The following is a 23,800-nucleotide window of genomic DNA, read 5'->3' as shown; positions in this document are numbered from 1 at the left end:
TGTGTTTCTATTTCCACAGAGTTTCTAAGACTGAGGTACGTTTCCCCCAAAACTTTATAAAGGTTTTTCAGAGCAGGAAACGTTGGAAGGGATGATTATGTTTATTCTTCGGGATTCGGTTGATGGGTTTCAAAGATTCCTGGAATGTTGGAAACTAAGCAAGTATACTCAGCAACCTTCTCATCCTTTCCAACTCCCAGCCGCCACTTTACCAGCTAACGGTGTCTCCCGGCCTCTGAGCTCCCCTTCTCTGAGTCAGCGTAAGCACCTATCTTTCTGCGTCACTGTGTGTGGACTGAATCGCCGCCACTCAGCTCCTTCAATGGCTGCCAGGACCTAGAGAGTAAAGCCCATTAGCCTAAGAGAATGGGATCCAAGGTCCTGAATCACCAGGCTTTGAATGGCAGCTGCTGGCCTCCTCCTCCCCCATCTCACATCCAAATGTGACTCTTCACCATTCCCAGGACATGCATTCAGGCTCTGCTCATGCCCTTCCTTCCACCGGAATGTGCCCTCACCATCTGGGCTGACTACAGTCTGCCAACACTTCCTTCCTCAAGGATCCCGCTGTGAAGCGCACGGGGAAGGCATCTTTCAGGAGTCATAGGAATACCACCCTCACCGTACTCCCGGGGTTCTGGCAGGGGTACAGTTTGGAGGCATCACCTCACTTGCAAAGTCCTTGAGGGGGGTGACAACATTCTAAACTGTGTTCCATCACCCACTATCCCTAGTACGTACTGAAATGTAATACATAGTTGCATCATTTTTCAACATAGCCCGAAAAATCTTTGGGCGAGTTGGTGAACTAGGTTGGGAGAACATTTGACTTTTATAAGCAAAGATAAAAATCTCTACCTGCCCTTTTATTAAAAAAAAAAAAATCAAACAGCATGAGAACTGTTGAGTGGTGCTTCTCAACTTTTGCGTATACCAGAATTTCCTGGAGGGCGGGCAAAACACCAATTGCTGGGTCCCAGCTCCAGAAACTCTGATCCAGTAGGTGTTGGGTGGGGCCCAAGAATTTGCATTTCTCACAAGTTCTCCAGTGACGCTGACACCGCGGGTTGGGGACCATGCTCTGAGCATCACTGTGTAAGTTTCTGCAGAAATGGAAACCACAGGGATAAATCAAGGAAACACTACTGAGACCATTACAGATGGGTCCCATCCTTTCCTGCCTTAACAACAGTACCCTCCAGCCCCTCTTTTTATTTTTGTCTTCATATTGCTTACAATTTAGTGTAGATTTTAAGCAGCCTGTAATTCATCAACTAATTCTCTCCTGGCTACACATTCCAAGTAATTAAAGTTCAGTAATAACTTATTCTTTCTGCTCCAGCACCTGCATTTCATTTGTTTATTTTCCCAGAGTCATAAATCTGAAGGGCTGTCAAAGTGCCATAATATTAGTGTAATAATCAAAGTTAATTAGTCCCTCTCAATAAACAACAACAAAGCCATTACAAAGATGCATTGAAGTTTCTCCCAGCTACCCAGCGTACAGATCACACTGTAGCTGGAACAATTAGAATCTGAGAATGGCCGGGGTTGAGTGCGGTGCCCTTCGGTGAAGCAGGCCCGGGCTCCGCATCTGCTGCCTGCGGAAGGGGACTGAAGCTGACGCCCTTCTCCCCAGATGCCTCGCCTGACATCCCAGACTCCAGTAATAAATGAGGGGCAGCCTCACTGCCGACTTTTAGTAACCTGATGTCTTCGATAACTGTGGGTTTATTATTTAGGGAGTTTGAGAGGTTAAGTAATAGTAGTTGGGTTCTGATGAGAAGGTGGTGCGGTGGAACACGGTGGGCAGAACCAGGCTGAGTGGGTGGAAGACACTCACAGGAAGAGTGTGACTTCAATTCAAGGGAGAACTTCCTATGTAAGAGATGTGCGGAAGTAGGATGGGCTGCCTTGGGAGGATGGGACTTCCTCATCATGGGAAGAACTTAAGCCAAAAGCCGGAAAATCTCTGTCCAGGCATGGGATGTCCGTGGTCGAGATATCGGAAAGAGGTTCAGGTGAGGGTTCCTGGATGGCTGATTGCTGCCACCCTAAGAACTTAAGATTCCTTGCCTTTTGAGGTAATCGCAGGGTGAGTCCTCTGTCTTGTCCTTTTAACTCACTGTCCAGGGTCTCTCAGAGATCCTTCTCCCCTTGAGGCCGTGACCCCTGTGCTTTTTACCCACTGCTACGTAACAAATTTCCCCACAGTGTAGTGGCTTTGATAGTAAGCATCTTGCATCTCAGCAAGTTTCTACAGGTCAGGAATTCTGAGTGGTTCTGACTCAAGCTCTCTCGTGAGTGAGATGGTTGTCCGTCTCTCGGCCGCAGTCCTCAGGTCCTTGTCACATGGGCCTGTCTATGTAAGGCGTGCTCGAGCGTCCTCACAACATGGCAGCTGGCTCCTCCCGAGCGAGTGATCCAAGAAAGCGAGGAAGGAAGAAGCATTTACTTTTTATGACCTTTCCTGTGAGTCGCATACCATCACTTCTGCCACATTCTATTCATTCCGAGTGTCACTAAGTCAAGCCCACATTCAAAAGGAGGAGAATTAGGCTCTACTTTTTAAAGGAAGAAGTAGCAAAGAATCTGTGGACAGATTTTAAAACCCCCACAGCCACTTCTAAGGCTTCCTTTGTTAGGGTCTTCAAAACTAGTTACGCCTGTATCCCCCAGGTGACTAAGGGGTGGAGACTAGCCCCAGGTAAGTCTCCTGGGAACACAGAGTTGGCTCTGCCAGCTCCACTTCTCTCCAGCACTAACCCCAGCCTCTGCCAAAGACCAGCCAGGCCCACAGGGGACCAGGGCACAGGGGACATGGACAGTCACCTCGCTGCCCCAGACAGATGGAAGAAGCCGCCTGCTCCTTACCTCAGCTCATCTCAGTATGAACTGACACACTGATGGGAAGGTGGAAACAGACTTGGCTACTTCCTAATACTCTGTTCATTTAAAGAGGAAACATGTGCTAGCAAGATTTCTGAGAGCCCATTTCAGGGAATCTGTGATGAACAAGTCAGCCCCTCCTGAAGTTGCCATTTTCTGAGTCTTGACTACGTGCCAGGGTCTGTACAACAGAGCAGGTGTATCGTCTCTCTTTGTCCTCACGATGACCCTGAGAGCCATCATTAGCACCATGCTGCAGGTAAATAAATCAAGGTTTAAAGAGACAACTGAATTTGCCCAGAGATACCCAAGGAGCGCGTGTAGGAACCAGGAGTCAATCCCAGGTCTGTATGACTCCAAAGCTCAGGCTCCCTCAACTCCACTGGGTTGTCTCTCTGTAAATTAAAAAATTAGTCTATTTTAAACATATGTTTAAAATATGTTTAAAATACGCCATAACCTATTGCAGTATCTGCTGCCCTGTTCTGAAACTGGCTGTCTCCTCCATACCTATATCTCTATTTGCCCTTGCATACGGGGTTTTATTGGCACAAGGAGTGCTTCTCCTCTCTGTTTCTTCTAACACCTGCTATGTCCGAGATTTTCTGTAAATGCCCCATAATAAATATGAAAAACCATCTCTAGCATACTTTTCCCTCTTAAATAATGGAGTCTAAATGCCTACTGGCCAGAAGCAGGCCTTTCAGCCATTGGCTGAACACCATCTGAAGATGAAATCCGTCTCTTCAAACTATGTCAAAATTGCTTAATAAGAACTCAGGGGACCCCATCGTAATAAAAGGATGCATCTGCTTTAGGTTTCACATGATTGGGAGTGATGGTTTGGAGCTGGCCACCTATGCTTGGCTTTCACTCTCTAAAAGTCTGCGGTTCATCACAGCCCTCGTTATACAAAGGTTACAGTGAATATAAAGTTTGAAAGATTCCGTTCAAGACGGCGAGCTGTGGCCAGGAAAAAAAAAAAATGAACACACAGAGACAGTGATCAAAGAACAATGAATAACATTCAAGACTAGGTCAACGCAAAATTTCCACAATGAGAAATAAAACGGAAAACTTACAGGGTAAGTACCAAGTACAAATTTTAGGTATTCTGGAGACAGAGAAAACTCAGAATATTTTAGCAACCAATTATGTATATGGGGGGATGAATAATTTATTATCTGATGAAGACTCTTTCCTGGGCCTGTGACAAGAAAGGCCAAATAGCCAACTTAAGTAGAACAGTAAATACACTATCCACCACTTGAAATGGAAGTCTGGGAACGAAAGAACTTCCTGTGATGAGTTTCATCAACTCCATCGGATTACTAAAAGCCACCCACGAAGCTTTCTTTCCTAGGGAACCACAGGTACCCTCATATCGAGAACAGAAAAACATTTATACATAAACCCGCAAATCTCTCTGAATACAATCTTTGGCTAAGTCCTTGAAAAAGAGAGGCCAGTCTTCTGACACAACACACACCAGGAATTCTGGATTGAAAAACAAGATGGCTATGGGGTCGGGCAAATACAGTTTCAAATCCTGGATCTACCATATGGCTCCCAGCTGTGTGAGCTGAGGCAAGCCTTTTCCCCTCTTCTGGCCTCCAGTGCTTCATCTGCAAAATGGGTTTCAGTTTCACACATAATGTAAATATTTCATTGCTAAATGCTCAGCATACTACTGAGTACAGAGACAACTCTGAATATCCAACCCCACTGCAGGCGACGATAATAATACGACATTTTGTAAACAAAAAATAGTCCCAAGGGTGAACTCTAGAAGTTTATCTTTACCTTTGTCTGTGTGTGTGCTTATTGATTTAAGCAAGTGGGTTATAGAGTTATTGCTGGTTCACAGACTTGTTTATATTGTAGTTTATTTATTGAAAATCCAATACTATACATAAAAACACTTTTTAAAACAAAGAAATGAGGAACAAATCTAGTGGCTGACTTAGAATGAACTTTTCCCAATCATTTCTGACTATTATTAATATGAATAGTTTTTATATTTTTATTTAGCTAAAGATCATTCAAAACAATGGGGATGAGCCCTATAACTTGTGACGTGTTGGACAGTGATCATCTTTTCCAAGATAAGTCACCAGCTTAGACAGGTATAAGGCTTGTAAATTACCTACAACACGTGCAACACACCTCCCCCAACACACACACACACACACACACACACACACACACACACACACACACAGCACATAAAAGAAGGCATCACACTTACGGCCTTAGATCTGTAAAGGCAAATGATGAGACTTAAGCTTTTATTATCAAAGGAGATTGGGGTAAATTCCCACAAACATCCAAGCTATCGCAAATCAGCAAGTCACTGAGTAAATTTCAGAAAGCCGAGCCTAAAAGTACATAGCTGGATTTCGCCAGTGATTCCTAAAAGTGCAAGCAATTTATTACTGAACGTCCTAGCCCATCACTCCCTAATATCATGCCATGAAAACACAGGGTGTTGGTATCCATTGGAAGCACAGCAAACTGTCGAACCCCCATGCCTAATATGTTGATTGGTACCTAGTACTTCATAACTGAAAATAATATTAGAATCATTATTCCCAATGTTTGCCAATGTGGCTGCAATATGACAGTACTGTCAGCTTTCCACATACCTTCACTCCAACTAGATAAATAAACCGGGTATCAACTCTATTCAAACTAGAATAATTACAACACTTCAGTCTCCAGCACCAAACTGTGGCTACAATCAGTGGAGCATGTGTTCTCCCTAACACATGCATATTCCATTACCTCTGGCTAATAAATCTTTTCTTTTTACCCCTCATCTCCCTGCTCTCTCAATAACCATTTTGATATAAACCATTGCTTGCTGTTCCTGATGACTGATCCCTTAATCATCTTTCTTAAATATATGCAAAGTGTATTTCTTTGTAAATACAAAAGAAAAAGCAATCACATAAATAATTAAGATGGCTTTTCAAATGACAGTTGAGTGCTAATATGAGCTCCACTGGAAAATACTAATCAACAAACTAAATACACATCTATTAAAGTGTAGGAGTCCAGACATAGGGAGACAGAAGAATAATTCATTGCAAGTCCGTTTGAATCATGCTGATAAACATCCTCCCTACAGCTCCTCTTTCAACCACTTGGAGAGTTAAGAAAAGTAAGCATCACTCTGTACTTGCACGTATGACTAAGAAATTATTATTATTATATTGTTATTAATAGCAGCAGCTAACATTGAACCGAACACTTAATCTATTCCCAGCAATGTGTTAAATACATGTACGGTGAATGCATTTAATATTCACAGCACCCTCTATAACCTGGCATAGATATTAGTATTGGGATCTTACAGATGAAGAAACTAAGATTTAGAGAAGTTAAAAAATTTGCCCAAGTTCATAGGTTGTTTCTGCTTCTAATCTTTGCCATTCTAATACAGCATATTTTACAGCAGTTGTTATCAACCAGAGAGGAGATGATTTGCTTCCCCCACCCCAACCCTGACCAAAGGGACATTTGCCCAGAAAGTATTGGGAGGACCACTTAGCCTTTCTTCTCCAGAGCTCTTGGGAAGCCCGGTTAGATGCCCACGAGAAAACAAGAACATCTGAGCTGAATCTCTGTTGCATGTCCCCTGGTGATGGTACGTCATCCTAACCGATCTCTAGGACAACTTGAAGTCTTGGCCAAATGAACAGATGGGTTAGAAAAGCTTGGGCTCGAAGTCTTTCTCAGGGACCAAATTGTCTCACCAAACTCAACATACTTGGGTCACTCCACCCTTATGATAGGGGAATGAGTCCCAGACGCATTCTGACTCAGGAGTGGTTCTCATAAGAATTCCAAGGAAGGGCCCTCAGCCCTTCTGGCCGTACCAGCCCCCTTCTGCCCAACTCCTTGGTTATCTCATCCCAGTAGGTGCTCGAGCCTCAGAACATTCCCTGGGACCACAAGTCACACATAGGCAGCTACGTAGGTGAACTCCCTGACATGTCCTGTTTCACTCTTTACAGGGAAAGCAGATTTAGTAAGGGCCTGGCACACATGAGGCAGGCTGAACACTCAGAACAATCCCATCCCCTCTTTCGAGGCCCACTCCATCCCAGCTATGGCCCTACACACGCAGGCCCGTTTGCTCCAGCTCAATTCAAACTCCTTCCTCCCCAGGAGCACAAGTTTTAGACCCCAAGCTGTAGGAATCTAAAATTTAGGAACTGTAATAAGATGACAGGATGGCAGTATAAGCCCGACTTAGGCTTTTCAAGAGCCCTACATGGGGATATGGAGTCTTGCTGTGATTATTTATAAAGTGCATTTTGATACCTACCTAGCTACCGTGTTTCCCCGAAAATAAGACCTAGCCAGACCATCAGCTCAATGCATTTTTGGATCAAAAATTAATACGTTATATATTATATTAAAATAAGACCGTCTCTTGTTTAATATATATTTTATTTAACTATTATTTAATATATAACGTATACATAATATAAGACTGTGTCTTATATAAGACTGGGTATAATATAATATAATATAACATAATACTGGGTCTTATATTAATTTTTGCTCCAAAAGATGCATTAGAGCTGATGATCTGGCTAGGTCTTATTTTCGGGGAAACAGGGTATTGTTCTTTCTATACAATGTCCCTTAGAGATCGTGAGATCTCAACATGGAGAGTGGGACATGCCAGATATCCATTAAAAACAGCAAGAAAACTCCACTCTGACAAATACTTATTGAGTAAAAAAAAAAAAAAAAAAAAAAAGTGAAAAACCACAGCACTTCAGGGATTCAGACACACCTCTCAGTGTCTCAGACTCGGCGTATTCACATGAAATCCTAACATACAGACAGTGCTACTAAAAAGAAGAGAATCCACGCCTTCCTAAAGCAGGAAGATAAACTACAGACTTCCTACCCAGCCAGCCATATGGGCTCTTTGGAATAATCAGAACAGTAGGTGACGGCCTTAGAGGTAAGGGACACTAGTCTGCAATCCACCTAAGGACACGAGTGAGGTGGAACAGACCCTCGGATGGGGGACTGCTTAGCAACACAGGCATGGACCCCACTTCCAAGATGCTTCGTTTAAATAGGAATCGGGGCTGATGGACCTCCCCATCCTCCCACCTTTTTTAATTACGCTAAATGGATTGGCCTTTTAAGAGGGTGCTTTACTTCTGCACTGTCCATGATCCCCAATTTTAATTGTTTGTAATTCTTCTCTTATTTCTAACTTTGGAGGATCCAGAACATCTCAGCGGGAGGGCATTTCCCCATGAAATCATTAGTAGTCGTAGTCATTATATATAGGCTCTTAATATAATTCCATGTAGAATGTGTTTCCATTGAAGTTATATTTTACTAAACAGCTGGATTGCCCCAAAAGCAGTTTGAGAACTCTATAAAGGTTACCTTGGAGGAAAAGGGATTACTTAGGACAAGAAGGGAGATCAGAGGAGCTTCATCTGAGAAAAATGATTAATCCTGAAACCAATCACTCAAGTCGCATGTAGCGATTTCGAAAGCAAAGCCTAAAAGATCGTGAACGTGCACGATGTTAGATGAGATAGAAGAGCCAGGCCATGGGGTGCAGTGGAGGGACTTGGGGTTTGCAGTACAGATGGGCACACCAGGAGCCTGCGGGCCTCTGAGCTCGCCAGCTGTATGACTCTGGGCAAGTCCTTTCACCCTTTGAGTTCTCCACGGGCTTTCTATAAAATGGAGAAAACCAGGCTTTTGCATCCTCTTGAATAAGGCACATAAAGTGCCTTGCCCAGCACACAGCATGTGACAGACACAATAAATGGTGGTTGGTAGCTGCCTCATGGAGGGTGTAGAAGTAACATTCCACTGGCTTGGAGGCAGACACGAGTGTTCTGGAACAGAGCAATTCTGGAATGTACAATGAAGGCAGGAAGAGAAAGGCCAGGCAGGGAAGAACAAGTTGGGGGAAAAGGCATGAACTCCACCTCCTGAGCCGAGCTGAGACTGCCCGCCGAGCCTTGGCACACGTGAGCCCACGCTAAGCCAAATGGCCCAAAGATTTCTGAACGAGCTTTTGCTGCAACAAAAAACTTTGGATCATTCTGAGAATCTCCTGGGAGGCACCAATATGTTGCAGTACCTTCCTCGTTCCGATATCGATAGGATTCATCCCAGATAAAGTATGAACGCGCTCAGCCTGGCTAGCAGCTGGGAAAACTGAAGTTGATCAAATTGACCTTGAGAAATGGCAAAAAGGTGGTATTCAACGATGTGCCAGATAGAATCCCTGTGTAGAGATGAGGTCAGGAAGGACCTAAAGGGAAGCAGAGTAGCATAGACCAAGGGTGGGGGAGATACAGAGGGTGAAACCCCAGCTCAACGTATATCACCAAGAAGGGGTTTCACACACTCGGTGCTGTGTTAACAGTGCAATGATATGAAATGGCAACGAGGGCTTTGGGTGCTAAATTTGACCTCCCATAGTCACAATCTAGGAGGAACAGGGGACATGGTACAATGGGATTCACAGAGAACAGGCGGACAGATGAGCGATGGATGATAAAAGGATTGAATTTCTTCAGTCTACAACCTATAAAATCTGATGGAAACGTTTGAAATGCCAGGTGAAGAATTCAGTGTTTGTTCCCATTTCCTTTGCTCATGTCCCTGACAGCAAATATTTTGGGGTAATTCTTTCTCTGGGAGTGTTGTTTGCTGGTCAACCTCTCAAGTTACTGGTATATGGTAGAGTGAAACTATACAAGTCGTCTGAAACTGACTCACAGGGACCCAATTATGTCTTAAAATGCAAGAAAGAAAAACCAAATGATGAGTCTTCGCGATCACCCCATTCAACCTTCTTTGTTAGAGATGAGGAAACTGAGGCACCAAAGAGATTGAGAGATTTGCCGAAGTGCTATAGATGATAAGGGTACCTCTAGGATTTTCTGCCGCTAAGCATCAAACCATAGTTATAATGGGATAAACATAGATGAGTTTCTTTATACACACACACACATATATACATATGAAAAAAGGAAGACAATTTTTAAAATGCATAAATAATTGTGTCAGCGTTATCTTGCAAGCTGGTCTCACCTGGATATCATTGTACAATATGGTTATTACCGTATCACTAGGGCCACAGGAATTTGATTTTTCTAGTTTAAATATAACATCAATGGGCAAAATGTTACAAGTTGCACACTCTGGTGCTAGATACTCTTCTGCATTTACAGTGTGAATAGCAATTGGTATGACACTACCGGATGACAATTGGGAAACTGCTAATCAAAACTTCAAATACGTATGCCCTTTCAATCAATGAGCCCACCGCTAACATTCTGCCGTATGGGCCTACTCACAAAAGTATATATCAATAATGCTCACTGCACCACAGTTCGGATGCAGTTTTGGCTATAAATGCAAGAGACTGAACTTTCAGAGACAATCACTTGGAACAGCAAAACAATGAAAACAACCTAAATGTCCACCAAAAAGGGAGACCTGTTAAACTATAGCATAAGAACACGACAGGAAATTATACAGCAGACAAAAAAAGAACTATAGTATAAGTGGAAAAAAAAATCAAAGTATATAACAGTATGTGCATATGTTTGCAAGTATCTACAACCTTTTTCTGGAAGAATATACAAGAAATGGTTAATAACATTTACCTTTCAAGAAAAGGACTGGGAGGGACTTTCACTTTTTATATTATATACCTTCCATTTTGTATGAAGATTCAAACCATATGCATATACGACCTTTTAGTCTCTTTGTTCAATTCTAAAAATTACTACTATCCTGCCTAATAGAGGTAATTAGTTATTTTAACCTTGGACTTAGAAAGATGCTAAGATGACCCGGAAAAAATTAGGCCCTGTTTTGTGTTTTTAATTTAACTCAAAATAATGAATCCAGTGAGATTGAGACACGGGGTCATTTCAAAAATACTGAATTTGAAATTCTGCTTGAAAAAGCAGAAACAAATCTTCCGTTGCTTGACTTTCAGAAATTTTCAGTCCAGAACCCCAGACGCTCTCTTAAACAAACCATGGTCTAGTTCTTCCGATGGCAAGAAATCTTCCACGGTGCTCAGAAAAGAAGACAATCTTGGCAAGGATGTTCCAAACCCCTTCACGCTCTGCTCGCAGCCAGGTGACTGTCATCTCCTCCTCTGCCTCCCCCAGGCCCCCAGGGCCACTGCACAGGCCATTCCTTCCCTCTGCCACCGGTATGACTTTTCTCCCACCTTTACCTCGTGTTTCTTGAGACCTCAAGTAATTCTTTCTCGGGGACTCTGAATGCCCCCCACCTCCCTGGCATTCTGAAGTACTAGTAGTATACTTCATAGTACCCCTTACCCTTATTTCAAGTTTACACTAATGTTTATGTTTCTTTGGTTAATCTGTCTTCCACTCTAAGATGAACGCTCTACAAAGACAGTGGCAAAATCTGTTTTTCCTCAACAGTAGACCCCACATTCATCATGACATGTGAATGAATGCACACGGTCTAAACTTCACGCCAAAGCCCAGTAATCACATTAAAAAATCGATCAGGCTGTGTCACCCTTGGCTGAAACTTCTTCGCCATTGTCTCTGAGACCTTCTGTGCCATCCTCCGAGCTCCCTTGCACCCTCCTCCCCTTCCATTCACTCCAGCCACACTCGCCTCCCTGCTGATCCCCGAGTCTCCCAAGCGTGTTCCTTCCTCTGGGTCTTTACACATGCTGTTCCAATTGCTTAGAAATGTTTCCCCTGACATTGGCCCAGCTTACTTCTTTACCTGATGGAGCTCTCGGATCAAACATCACAACTTTACAGGGTCTCTGCTGGCCACCTAACCAAAAACGGTCCATGCCATCACTCCCTCCCTCTTCCTTGTTACCCTGCATTATATTTATCACAACCGGATATTATGTTAAATATCAAATGTAATGCTTCCTGTATGGTCTGTGTCTCCTACCTAGAAGGGAAGCACAGTAGGAAAGGGATTTTGTTTTGTTTGATGCTATCTCCTTTCCCCAAGAGCACTGCAACCCCTCAACGAGTGTAGGCGCATAGACATAGCAATACCAACACTTACGCAGAGAGAAGAAAGCAAAAAGGAAAAATCAGAGACAGGATGAAAGCCTGCGTCTTTCTAAACCTCAAAACCATGAGCATCACAACCTCTTCGCTGCATTCAGGGGCATTAACCACATTTCTTAATAAATGAGCTGCATGAGTAAACATTCTCAAACATCGGACCAATAAAGCATTATGACATTGACAATGAACTACAAACAAATGTGTACATAATAACGGGCTTGCTTGTCCTTTTCATTCATAAAGTAAACAAAGTGAATATGGCTTTAAAAATAAAGAAAACATTGTTCCAAGAGCAATAAACTTTATGCACTGTACTAAAATTTCCATGTGTTTATCCCAGCCTGTGTAATTGACAATTAAAAAAAGAAAAGAAAAGAAAACACCAGTCAAGTGCTTGCTTACCCATTCTCCTAAAATGCGCGACACGGCTTCATTGGCTCTTGTCAAATTCCTACAGGCCAGGATCACACGAGCACCATGAAGAGCAAAAGACTTGGCAGTTTCAAATCCTACGGTTTAAAGGGAAATCAGCATCAGAAAACACAAAGACGAAACTTTGAGTCCTGCTGAATGGACTTCACCAAGCACCCCACACATTACCCTGGGGGTTCTCAGCCAGAGGCCATTTTGCCCCCGAGGAGACGGGAGCAAATATCTAGAGACACGTTCAGTGGCCACAACTGGGGGTGGCATGCCACTGGTATGGAGTGAATAAAGGCCAGGGAGGCTAAAAATATCCTACAATGCACAGGACAGCCCCCACAAAGAGAGTCACCTGTCCAAAATGTCAGCAGTGTTTAGGTCGACAAACCTGCCCCAGGAACGCCCTGATTTTCAAGGTGAAGGCCAAGCCATGAAAAAGCTCAGGACATAGCCAGACATTTAACCATTGCTTGATAATGACCAGATCCTGAGTGAAATATAAAGAATGAGATCATAAAAGACTTTAAGACAGGGTCCCTGCTCTCAAAGAGTGTACAGTCTACTAAGAGAACACAGACCTGGAAAGTAAAACAACACTTACCAATTTCTTGACCGTGTGATCTGCACTGTGCTAAATGTTCTGGCACTTCTTCTGGTACTTCTACTTCCAGCAATGGCAACCCTAGGTTTCTCAGACCCGTCTACTCACCGAGGACAATTAGAAAAGCTGGACCAAAAGCACACATGCACACTCAAGCACACACGCATGCACACAGCTCTCTGAAGGCGTCAGAGGGATGCTATGACTGAGAATTTGGGGGGCCAAGTCTGGAAAAGTTGAAAGGCCTATAGAGTTGAGCCAGCTTTGTATTTTCTATACCTAGTGAAAATATCCTTCAAAAACAAAGGTGAACAAAATTTTTAAACACATAAAAGCTGAGAGGATACATCTCGGGGGGAAAGAAACAGTAAAGGAAATACTAAAGGATGTTTTCAGGCAGAAGGAAAATGACCCTAGATAGAAAGAAATACAGAGAGGCGGAAAGTATTTGGAAAAGTCTAAATGATAATAATGAATTTTAGAATACATAGTGAGGATTATACTATATTGAAAACAGCACATACTCTAGGGGCTGAATACATGGGATTACAGTGTTCTAAGACCTTTGCATTATCCAGGAAGTGACAAAGTATTTATTTATATTAGACTTTAAGAAGTCAAAGATACAAGTTGCAATTTCTACGATTACCACTAAGAGAATACTAAAATAATACAAATTTTACACGCTAATAGAAAGGTAGATAAATAGAAAGCCAATAATAAGGTAGTATATTTAATCCCAAATATATCTGTGATTGCATTAAATACAAATGGAATAAAAGCTGCAATCAAAACAAAGGAATAAACAAAACAGAAACAGATCATAGACATAGAAAACAAGCTGACAAATTACCAAAGCAGAGGGGGGGAGGGGGTGGGAATTTAAAAAACGATAATCAAAGAGTTGATAATAATGCATGTCAGAGTGGCTGCGATGAATAAATGAGCTTAATCCGAATATGATCTTACACACAGTGTGTATGTATTTGATTTCAGTTAATATTGTTAACAGATTTCTTTTGTAAAGCTCTTTACCATATATATAAACATAAATATATAAATATAAATGTGCAAAAGAGCTTGCTCTAGGCCACTCGACCAATAAGAGCCAAATAGAAGCAAAGTCCAGGTCCCGTGTCTCCTGTCCAGGATGCAATCCACTGTGTCCAAAACAAAGCAGTCAAATGACAAAGGTTGTCAGCCTAGATAAAACACACATATGCACTGTGTTCCTTACAAAAATCGGTGTGTTATGTTTTGTATCCATAAATATAAGGATAAAAAAGTTAAAAGTAAAAGGATGAGAAAAATATACCATGCAAACATGAACCAATGAACCAAAGGCAGTAGTAGAAGTGAAAAAGCTGAATATTTCATAGTGGTAAGTTCCAGTCCACCAGCAATATGTGACAATTCTATATTTGTATGTACCTAACACTCCCTCAATAGACAGATAGATAATATATATATATACATATATATATATATATATACACACATATATATATATATTCACATATATATGTATATATATATGTTAAAAATTGACAGAATTAAGAGGATAGACAAATTCATAATCAGAATGGAAGATTTTAACATATCAGTAATATAAAATAAGCAAATCAGAAGTATATAGAAGATCTGAATGACACAATTGATGAACTGGAAATAACTGAACATGCTAAACACTGAACATAACAGTAGAATGCACATTCAAGTACTTAAAGAATATTTACCAAAACTGACCATGTGCAGGGCCAAAAGCAAGTCTCAACAAATTCCAAAAGATTGAAATTGAAAAGTATGCTCTTTGATCACAGTAGAATAAAATTCGAAACCAACAACCAGATCCTAGAAAATTCCCCTATCTGGAAACTAAGCAATACATTTTTCACTAAATAAGAAATAGTGATTCAAAAAATTACAATAAAAATTAGAAAATATTTTAAACGGAATGATTATAAAAATTCTATATATCAAAACTTATGGAACATAGCTAAAGAAAGCCATGGATAAAGGACAATTTATAGTCTTAGACACATATATTAAAACAAAAGATGGCTCAGTGTCCATTAAGTTAGAAAATTTTAAAAGCAGCTAATTATAACTAAAGACAGCAGAAGATAATAAAAATCAAAGGAGAAACTAATAAAGATAAAACAAACATAAAATACATAGGAACAAAGAAGACAAAGTTGTTTCCCTGAATAGACTAACAAGTTGATAAAGGGCTAGCAAGACTGATGGAGAGAAAGCGTGAGGACGCACTCTCCAGTACACAAATGACCAATAGCAGGGATGAATAAAAAAAAAAAAAAAAAAATCACTACAGATCCTACAAACCCTAAAACGATCTTAAGAAGACACAGGGAACAACGTTACACCAACAAACTTAAGACATAGGTGAAAAAGACAAATTCCAAGACACTACTGAAAAAATGCTGTAAGAAGACACAAAAACTAGGAAATTCTATATACTTAAATTTTCAAAATGAAAACTTTGGATCCATATTTTTTGGAACAGTAAAATCTACCAAATGTTGAAGAAAATAAAAACACCTACCTTAACTAAACTTTTCCACATTAACAGAAAAAGAAGAGAAACAACTATTCTATAAGGCTCAACTTCGTTAGTCATTAGGGAAATGCAAATTAAAAATACAATGATATACTACTATATACCTACTACTACAATGGCTAAATAAAAATTAAAAAATGAACATACCAAATGTTGCCAAGGATGTGGAACAACTAGAACTCATACATTACTGACTTTAAAGGAGAAGAGGGGGGACAACGACGGTCTGTCTCATTGTGGAGCTTCAACACCCTACCACTGCTCTAAAGTATAAAATACCGAATCTTGTAAACCACCCGCAAGATCATACAGAGAACACTACAAACACAAAGAAATCAATTCTACTAGACAAAGTAGCAGGGCAATTCAGCCAAAGCCATGTCGAATGACCATAGATTCATAGATTATTGTTTCCAAAATAATATTAACGTGTATGAAAAATTGGAGGATCATTCATTATCTTACTGATTGCCACGTAAGTCTTGCAAATTTCACCCATTCCTATCATTTCTGTACATCTAATCTCCATGGAGGCCCGTCTATTGATATCACCTGGTGCGCAAGGGGAACCAGGACAGCACAGTGGAAAATCCGGGGAGTTGGACACAGTGTGTTCATCTCAGCTCTAGCTATTTATAAACGATGAAACCTAACACTAGGCCTTTAACCCATCAGAAACTCAGTTAACTTTTCTCAAAATGAGGTGTAAGTAGTAAACACACAGTAAGAACCTAACATAATCATAGTAGGTGGAAAACAAATGTTAGCTTCCAGTGCTTTCCAAAATCCTTGGTCTCAAGTCCTATGCCTCCTCTTTGATTTGTATGACCTACCGAATACAGCACTGAAAAACTAAAACTCTCTCTGAGATCTGCTCCTAATAGCCACCCAAGAACTGACTGGCTTTAATTATCAACCAGAATGGAAAGGCACCAGCTGTAAAACCCACCATTCCATTTGTCTAAATACTGGCTCTGGAATACACTTGAACTTCATCGTTGAGATAACCTAAGTTACGTTTCAGATTATGCCATGTTCTGTATCCCAAGATATTCACTTACTATTATCTAAGGATAACCTCCTATACTTGAATTTGATGTTATAATAATGCACAAAGGATTTCAAATCTGAAATATTTAACACCAAATCTGTTTGCCTCTTCTTTGGTGTACATAGTACAAGGTGGTTGAAATCATATCTTCAAGACAATAATTGAAATTTACTCATTTTTGAACCATGATGCCAATTTTACCCCTTATCACCAGTGAGCAAAAGGTACCTACACCATTTGGGAAAAGAGAGAGAGAAGTAAAAAACAAAACCAAAACAAACCCGGTTTTGTAGCCCAGCTATTTCAAAACTCACTGGATGGGAGCAGGCACGGGACGAAATCTTGCTGACTCGTGTGCTACCTCAATCAGGCTAATGAAATGCTGACAGCCAAGTGGAGGTTACATGAAGGGGCCAAAAACAACTTCACTTGCACTCCCAGGATTTTGTACACCCAGATCTTGCTGAAAATGATAGACTCTGTGCCCCCATGAAACTTCCAGTTCAGAGCAATTGTCAGAAATATTTTTCATCCTATTTTCATCAAAATATAAGAAGAAAAACTCAATGATGTAGGGAGGTGGCGGCATATGGAGGACGCAATGCTTCGTGTCCCGCTAGCAACCATATTTCTGATGGACTGAGAGAACATCAAACCCAGGCAGGGCCGCGCAGGGCTTTATTTACCTAATTGACCAGGTGAACAGCAAATACCTTAGAACTGATGTCATTTTCATCTCTGTATCCCAAGGGACAAACACCCAGTGGGATTCAATAAGTACCTGGCAAAAGAACGAATTGTTCTTACAGATTGTTAATAAGCTACACGTCTGGACTATTTTAAAACAATCCAAGTTGTTTCAAACAATACCGATCACCTCCAACTTCCTTTCTAACGAATAAATATTAAAATCTTACAAAGATATACCTCACTGCAGTTTTGAATGAATGACACTACCTAGAAATCTGTTGGGGAAAAGCATGCTCTTTTTCTATCAAAATTGATTGTCCCAAACAAACCTGTTAAGTCATTTGTTCTCACTTGACAAAATAATCTTTGGCAAAGGGCTTTTTATTACCAAAAAGAACACAGGCAACATGATGGCAACAGCAGGCTATGGGCACAAGTTCACACCTGCTTTCCTTTAGATAAATCCTAACTGTGGTTTGGGCTAAGCCATCTGTCCCTGTGTCATGTAAAATTACACTGTTGCTCTTACATCTTCCTTTATCTAAGCAATGTGTTACCCATTGCTAGTCTCCTTTCAAAAGCTGTTATAGACAATTCCATTTCCTTATCCTTTATCATCGCTTTTGGAGGGAAAAAACAAAAAAACAAAAAACAAAGCATGGATATTTCAAAAGATGATCGTATAACAGAAAGGACAGTGACATTTGTATAGTAAACCATATCTCTGGAGTGTGGAGTTTTATAAAAAAAAAAATTAAAAAGTTTAATAATGCTACCTACTGCTAACGTCCTGGAAAAGCCCAGGAGAACAGCATTCCCTCACTCCCGTAATACCGCAGCTGTGACCAGTTTAATTAGCTAAATGTACTAGTGCTAAGCCAATTCCGCACGGTGCCAAAGTTTGTGCAAAATAATGCAGGCAATGGTTTACTAAATTTAATAACCTGATTCATCTTATAAAAAATTAACTTTATGACAATGTTTAAATTGAACCAGCTTACTGCATGGAGGTGGCACGGGTACATCCAGAAGAATATTTGAAGCTAATAACACAAAGAAACTAAAGGAACATGTTTTGAAACAATGGGCAACATCGTGCCCTAGTACTTGTTACATCTGTTACGACAGAGAAAACTAAACAGCCATGGACGTTTAACAACTCCCTGTCTTGGGTTTTAAGCTTTGTATTCAAACATTAAAGTACCATAAAAAGGAAAACATATACAAAAATATTGAACGCCCACTTATCTTACATCCGCTTATCTAAAATAGAAGTTACAAACTGGCGATCCATGGAAGGATAAAATCAAGCCCACACACCTGTTTGACCTGTTTTGTTTGGCCCACACTTTGTTTCCTTCCCTCCTCCGTCCCTACCTTCTTTCCTCTTTTCTTTCCTTCCTTCCTTCCTAATATGAATTACTTACCAGCATTAAAAAGAAAATCAGGCAGATGACATATCCAAAGGTAGATGTCCAACTTCTCCGTAAAAGCTCACAATCAGAGCACACTGGGCCCCAACGCCCCTGCTGCTGCAGGCTAGAGATGGTTTGTGCCCTCTCGTGGTCACCACCCATGCTGCTGATATGCCTGCCAGGCCACTGCAGGTAGGCATATGATGCTCAGAGGCACGGTAGCTGGGGAAGACCCCTGCTAGAGACAATGAATGGCTCAGGCCTTACCTGTGCCGTGATCACAATGTTCGTATCTGAATTATCAAATCTCAAAGAATGTTTCACACTGACCTGCTTGAGGCGTCATTTAAGCCATATCAAATCCTATACTGTCAAGCATGAGAAGATCAGGATGCTAGTTATGCCTTGGAACACCTGGCAGCTTTGCACCCCGAGCTTTGCACAGAGAAACACAAGGGTAAGGACTCGGGGACCTGCAGGAATTTGGAAATATGATGCAAGCTCCTTTACCCATTTCCCAGTGTCACTGTGTGGTAGCAGGAACGCTGGACCGAGAATGACACCAGTCCAAAGGATATAGAAATGAACCAGACAAGCAAAAAAGGCAGGGTGTATGGCAAAGCAAGATCAAGGACTGAGGAAGGTGAGGGGCCCAAGTGAATGAGGGCTAGGAAATGCAGTGGGAGATGAAACTTTGTACAGCAAGCTAAAACTGTGGGGATCTTTTGCAGGTGGAGGGAGCGTGTGAAAGAATTTGGACAGGGGATAGCACTACAAATTTATTATTATTATTATTATTATTTTATCCATTTAAGATACCTCTGATGGTCATGCAGAAGATGGACTGGCTGGAGACATTGAAACCTGGTGACCAACCAGGAGGGGATGAGGTGCCCTCTTATGCTGAACAGCTAAAGGCAAACTAGATCACCATTTGGGAAGCAAAACTCTACAGAGCCGGATGAGTGCATGAGTTTTAAGTGTGAGGGTATATCCAAGGTCTCCCAAGATGCCAGCCAGGCCATGGGGGAGGCGGGCGATTGCTTTACCCAGACAGGAAACACGAAGGGGAGGACTGGGTGTGTGCCTGCTGGTGGAGGGGTAGGGAGCGGTGTCACACCTAGTGAGACGCACTAGGAGTCTGGAGGGCAGGGAGAGAATCCCCGACTCCTCAGGCACAAAGATCACCAGGCTAGGAACCCAGCCCCCATGCTGACGGACAAAGCTCCACGCAAGCAGGAGCTGAGAACAAGGCCACTTCTTTCCCCGATGCCACACAGCTTCCTTCTGGTTGCGTTTTTTAATTTTCTCCATATCGTGGCTTTACTTGGGCAGTGTCCCCATTTACTGTAAATTATGGTTTTAATTATCATTTTTATTAAGATGCCCAAAGGAGTTGGGGCTTACAACACCCGTAATTTCTAATGGGTTGTTATTATTAATTTATAATTGTGAAACACTGGAGACGAATGTTACTTCTAACTGTACACAATTAAAAGGCCACGGAGATGGTGATTCCCTCCCCGCTCAGGCCCACCCCCACCCCCACCCCCACCCTCACCAGAACAGACCACTAAAGCAATCTTTAGGAAACAAACAACAAGTCGCAGAGTCTTCTAGCACGAGTCCTCTCCCTCCCTGACGGAAAGCTACCGTCACATACAGAGCAAGAAGATAAGCTTAATGTCTTTCATCTTGACGTAGGGGGACAATTCAAATTTGGGGACAATTTTTGTGTTAATAAACCACTAGCTTAAAAGACACACGTTTCTCCTCCATTCTCCTATTAAGTACAAGGACCACACTTTCCAAACTGATCAGATTAATGTAAATGAAATTACAGTGACATGACGTGGACCATGGTACAGACATCTACCTCTCCCAGGGCATTGCAGATAAAGTTCTAGGACACGTGTCACCGCAACTGTGAGGTCAGTGCCACAAGTACAGTAAGCAGACGCTCCAAACCGCTGTTTCTGGAGTTAAATTAATTACCTGCATGATCATGTTTACCCTCTACACCATTTTAATTACATAGTTCTGAGTTCCAAAGAATTACAGATTGTGCTCCCTAAACATGAACCGCAGCTTCCAACTCTTAAGAAATTACAAAACGATACAGGTCTCTCCCGAGGAAAATAAGTCGTAACCAGCCCTGCTTTTAAATGTGCGTAGTATACAGTTAGCAACAAGTATACCACACAGAGGTTCCTAAGTACTCCTTATAACATAACTAGGTCTCAAATATAAATATCTACCAAAGAAAGAAACCGACTCAAGAGATGAGAATACAGAAGCAAGAAACGGTCGGTTCCTGTGGAATATCTTTTTGAAATATGCCCAGGCTGCATTTACATGCTTTGGGCAGCATAACGCTGAGGCCACGATGTTTGGTGAAGCTATATAATAAATACCAAGTGACTGCCCGGGATCTCTCAAGAGGCAAGACTGACCCCAGGCTGCCTCCCAGAGCTGCCACTGAGCTGGTTGAGTAAGTTCTCATCCGACCTGCCAGTGACAGCTCAGATTCCAGTGTGTTAAGAATCACAGTGAGAAAAATGCCCAAAGATTACAATTAACATGGTCCTAGGCAGGTCCAATGGAGAAAGATTCTGTGAGGGCAACTAAATGGAGCAGTGTTTGCATCGGTAAGGGTGTAGGGGAACCAGGCAATGGCATATATTAACGGGAGGGAGAAGGGGAGTGGAATACAAAATGGCTCAACAGCTGTGGCGGCAATTGGGCTAATATCTATCGAATTATACATGCACCTGCCCTGGACCCAGCGAGTCCACATCCAGAAATGTATCTTATAAATACACTTGCCCACATAAGCAAAAATATGAGAGGGATATTCCGCAGGCCAAAAACGTGGAATCCCCCTCCACGCCCATCAATGAGGTTAAACAAATGGCATGGCACACATAGAACAAAATACTGTGTTGCAGTTACAAAGAATGAGGCGAAATGAGATGGAGGCACAAGAAAACATCTCCATGTTACGTTAAGAAAAAACCCAGCAAACTACAGAATAGCATGCGCGCATGATCCCACTGTTCACACACAAAGGTGGGAACGGCACGTGCTTAACATGCATTAACATTGATTAGTTTGGCAAGGGAGCCATTGGTCAGGGGAAAAGAAGCCTTGTTTTGCATTTGAGAACATCTGTGCTATTTCAATGTTTAACGCATGCATGTATGCCTGCTATAGAAGGAAACTAAAACTAAAAACACAAATGATATCGAGTTGATCATTTACAGGCCTTGATAAATGTTCACACAGAGAAACGAAGGCAAGTGAAAACGGAAAGCGAGAACCCTATTCCTACTCCAAACAATACATCTTCTGAGCATCCTGATTTGTAGAGAAGACCTTTGAAAGAATGTAAGTTGGAGGACGTGCAGGTGTTATTATGGGGGTGGGGGGAGCACTGTGCCGGGTGCTTTCTGAAACAACATCATCTAATATAAGGCACCATTCACAAAAACCTTATGGAGTGCCATTGTCATCACGTCCTAGCTGAGAAAACCAACAATGCCAGAGGTTAAGGGACTCACTAGATCAGAGGGGAAAAAAAGGAGGAGGATCCCCAAGAGGTGTGGCCTGAGTTCCAAGCAGGTGGGTCCCCCATTCAGCCGCCAAACCATGACACTCACCATGGAGTTAAAAGGCACAAACCAGGAGCTCCTGCAGGGCAGGACAAACCTACCTGGAACACTGCTCACCAGACCAACTGCCTGCTAACTGTCTGTTAAATAGGACTTACAGAAGTTGACATACTATATTCTTCATGACTATGAGGTATGTTTCCATTCGTCGTGTTTGGATAATTTAAACTAAACTTACTAAGCAGTTGTCCTTCTGAAAGAAGGAATGGCCCAGACGCACAGGCTTCAATGTCGACAACCGCCCAATGCCGATTTTTCTGTTCTTTCTGTCAAGGCAAAGACTTTAGGCCACTTCAGCTACTTTATGACATAAATGGGCTTAGTTTATGGGATCCGTCTCCAAACTGTGATGCATTATCGAATTATCTTCTCTTACTTAATATTTCATCACGGGACTCGGAATTCACACCATTCTTTTTCCCCCCACAAACATTTTTCTGTGTAAGCCCCATGAGATGGGATAACTAATCCGCAAAAATCAAGTTTCTCTCCACATTCTCCAAGGTCAATCACTTACAAGTACCGACTTAATTTAACCCTGTCTCTATGATTTCAACCAATAAGGCATTTTACATGGGACAATAGGAACATCATAACCGCTACAGACTTTGCTCAGATTTTTCTCTAATTCCTAAAAGGTTTCAGTGCCAAACTTCAGAGGACTATCTTTATTAAAGTCGAACATAAAGACTCACCCACTCCCCAAGAAGAAGAAAGTAACGCTACACTGGATAGTTTAACAAAGTGTACATGGCACTTTTATAAACTTGGCCCAGAGCCTTAGGAAGAGAAATTCAAACAGGATGAAATAGAAGAAACAAAAACAAAGGCTTCTCAGTAAAAAAATGTGAAAAATCCAGCTTATTGGACATAGAGACCACTATGTCTTTTAAAGGGTCTCAACAAGACGCAGCTTCTTTCACTCGCTGGCATTAATAAAGAAAAGAATACAATGGCTCTATAATTTCAAACCCGGCACATGCTGTTTGGCTCAAGTCGATGTTCTTCAGAGAGTAAGCCATTGTAACTAACAAATTACACACACACGCACACACACGCACACACACGCACACGCACACACACACCATGGTATCACCTCTTATAATGCCACACTTGCAGCAGTATCTACTAAGAGAACCAAAGTGTTTCTGGTTTGTAGAAGTGGAAAGATTAGGCCTTTTTCACTTTGATGGATTAATTTACAGCCTCTTCAAGAGGCGAAGAGAACCCAACTCTGAATCTGCAAGCGCTCTTGTATTATATTACTGAGTGGTTCATTGTTTTCACAGCTGGGCCAGGATTTCCTTTCAGGACTGCGGCCTCTGTTACTCTGTTGTCTGCTCAAGATGGGGCTCTGTATGATTTAGAGCAGACAGGGGCAGCCACGAAG

The 23,800-nt window shown here is 41.7% G+C and overlaps 1 protein-coding gene across 1 annotated transcript in view; it reads right to left on the bottom strand.

Moving 5' to 3' along the window:
• Nucleotides 1–23,800, bottom strand: part of WWOX (WW domain containing oxidoreductase) — a 915,478-nt gene that overhangs the window by 852,701 nt on the left and 38,977 nt on the right. The window contains exon 5 of the mRNA XM_081030823.1: nt 12,384–12,490. Coding sequence (XP_080886949.1) covers nt 12,384–12,490 — 107 coding nt within the window. The remainder of the gene's footprint in view (nt 1–12,383; nt 12,491–23,800) is intronic.

This window comes from Rhinolophus hipposideros, assembly GCF_964194185.1.
Source record: "Rhinolophus hipposideros genome assembly, chromosome: 21".
Lineage (NCBI taxonomy): Eukaryota > Metazoa > Chordata > Mammalia > Chiroptera > Rhinolophidae > Rhinolophus > Rhinolophus hipposideros.
This window is presented reverse-complemented; position numbering and strand designations above follow the sequence as displayed.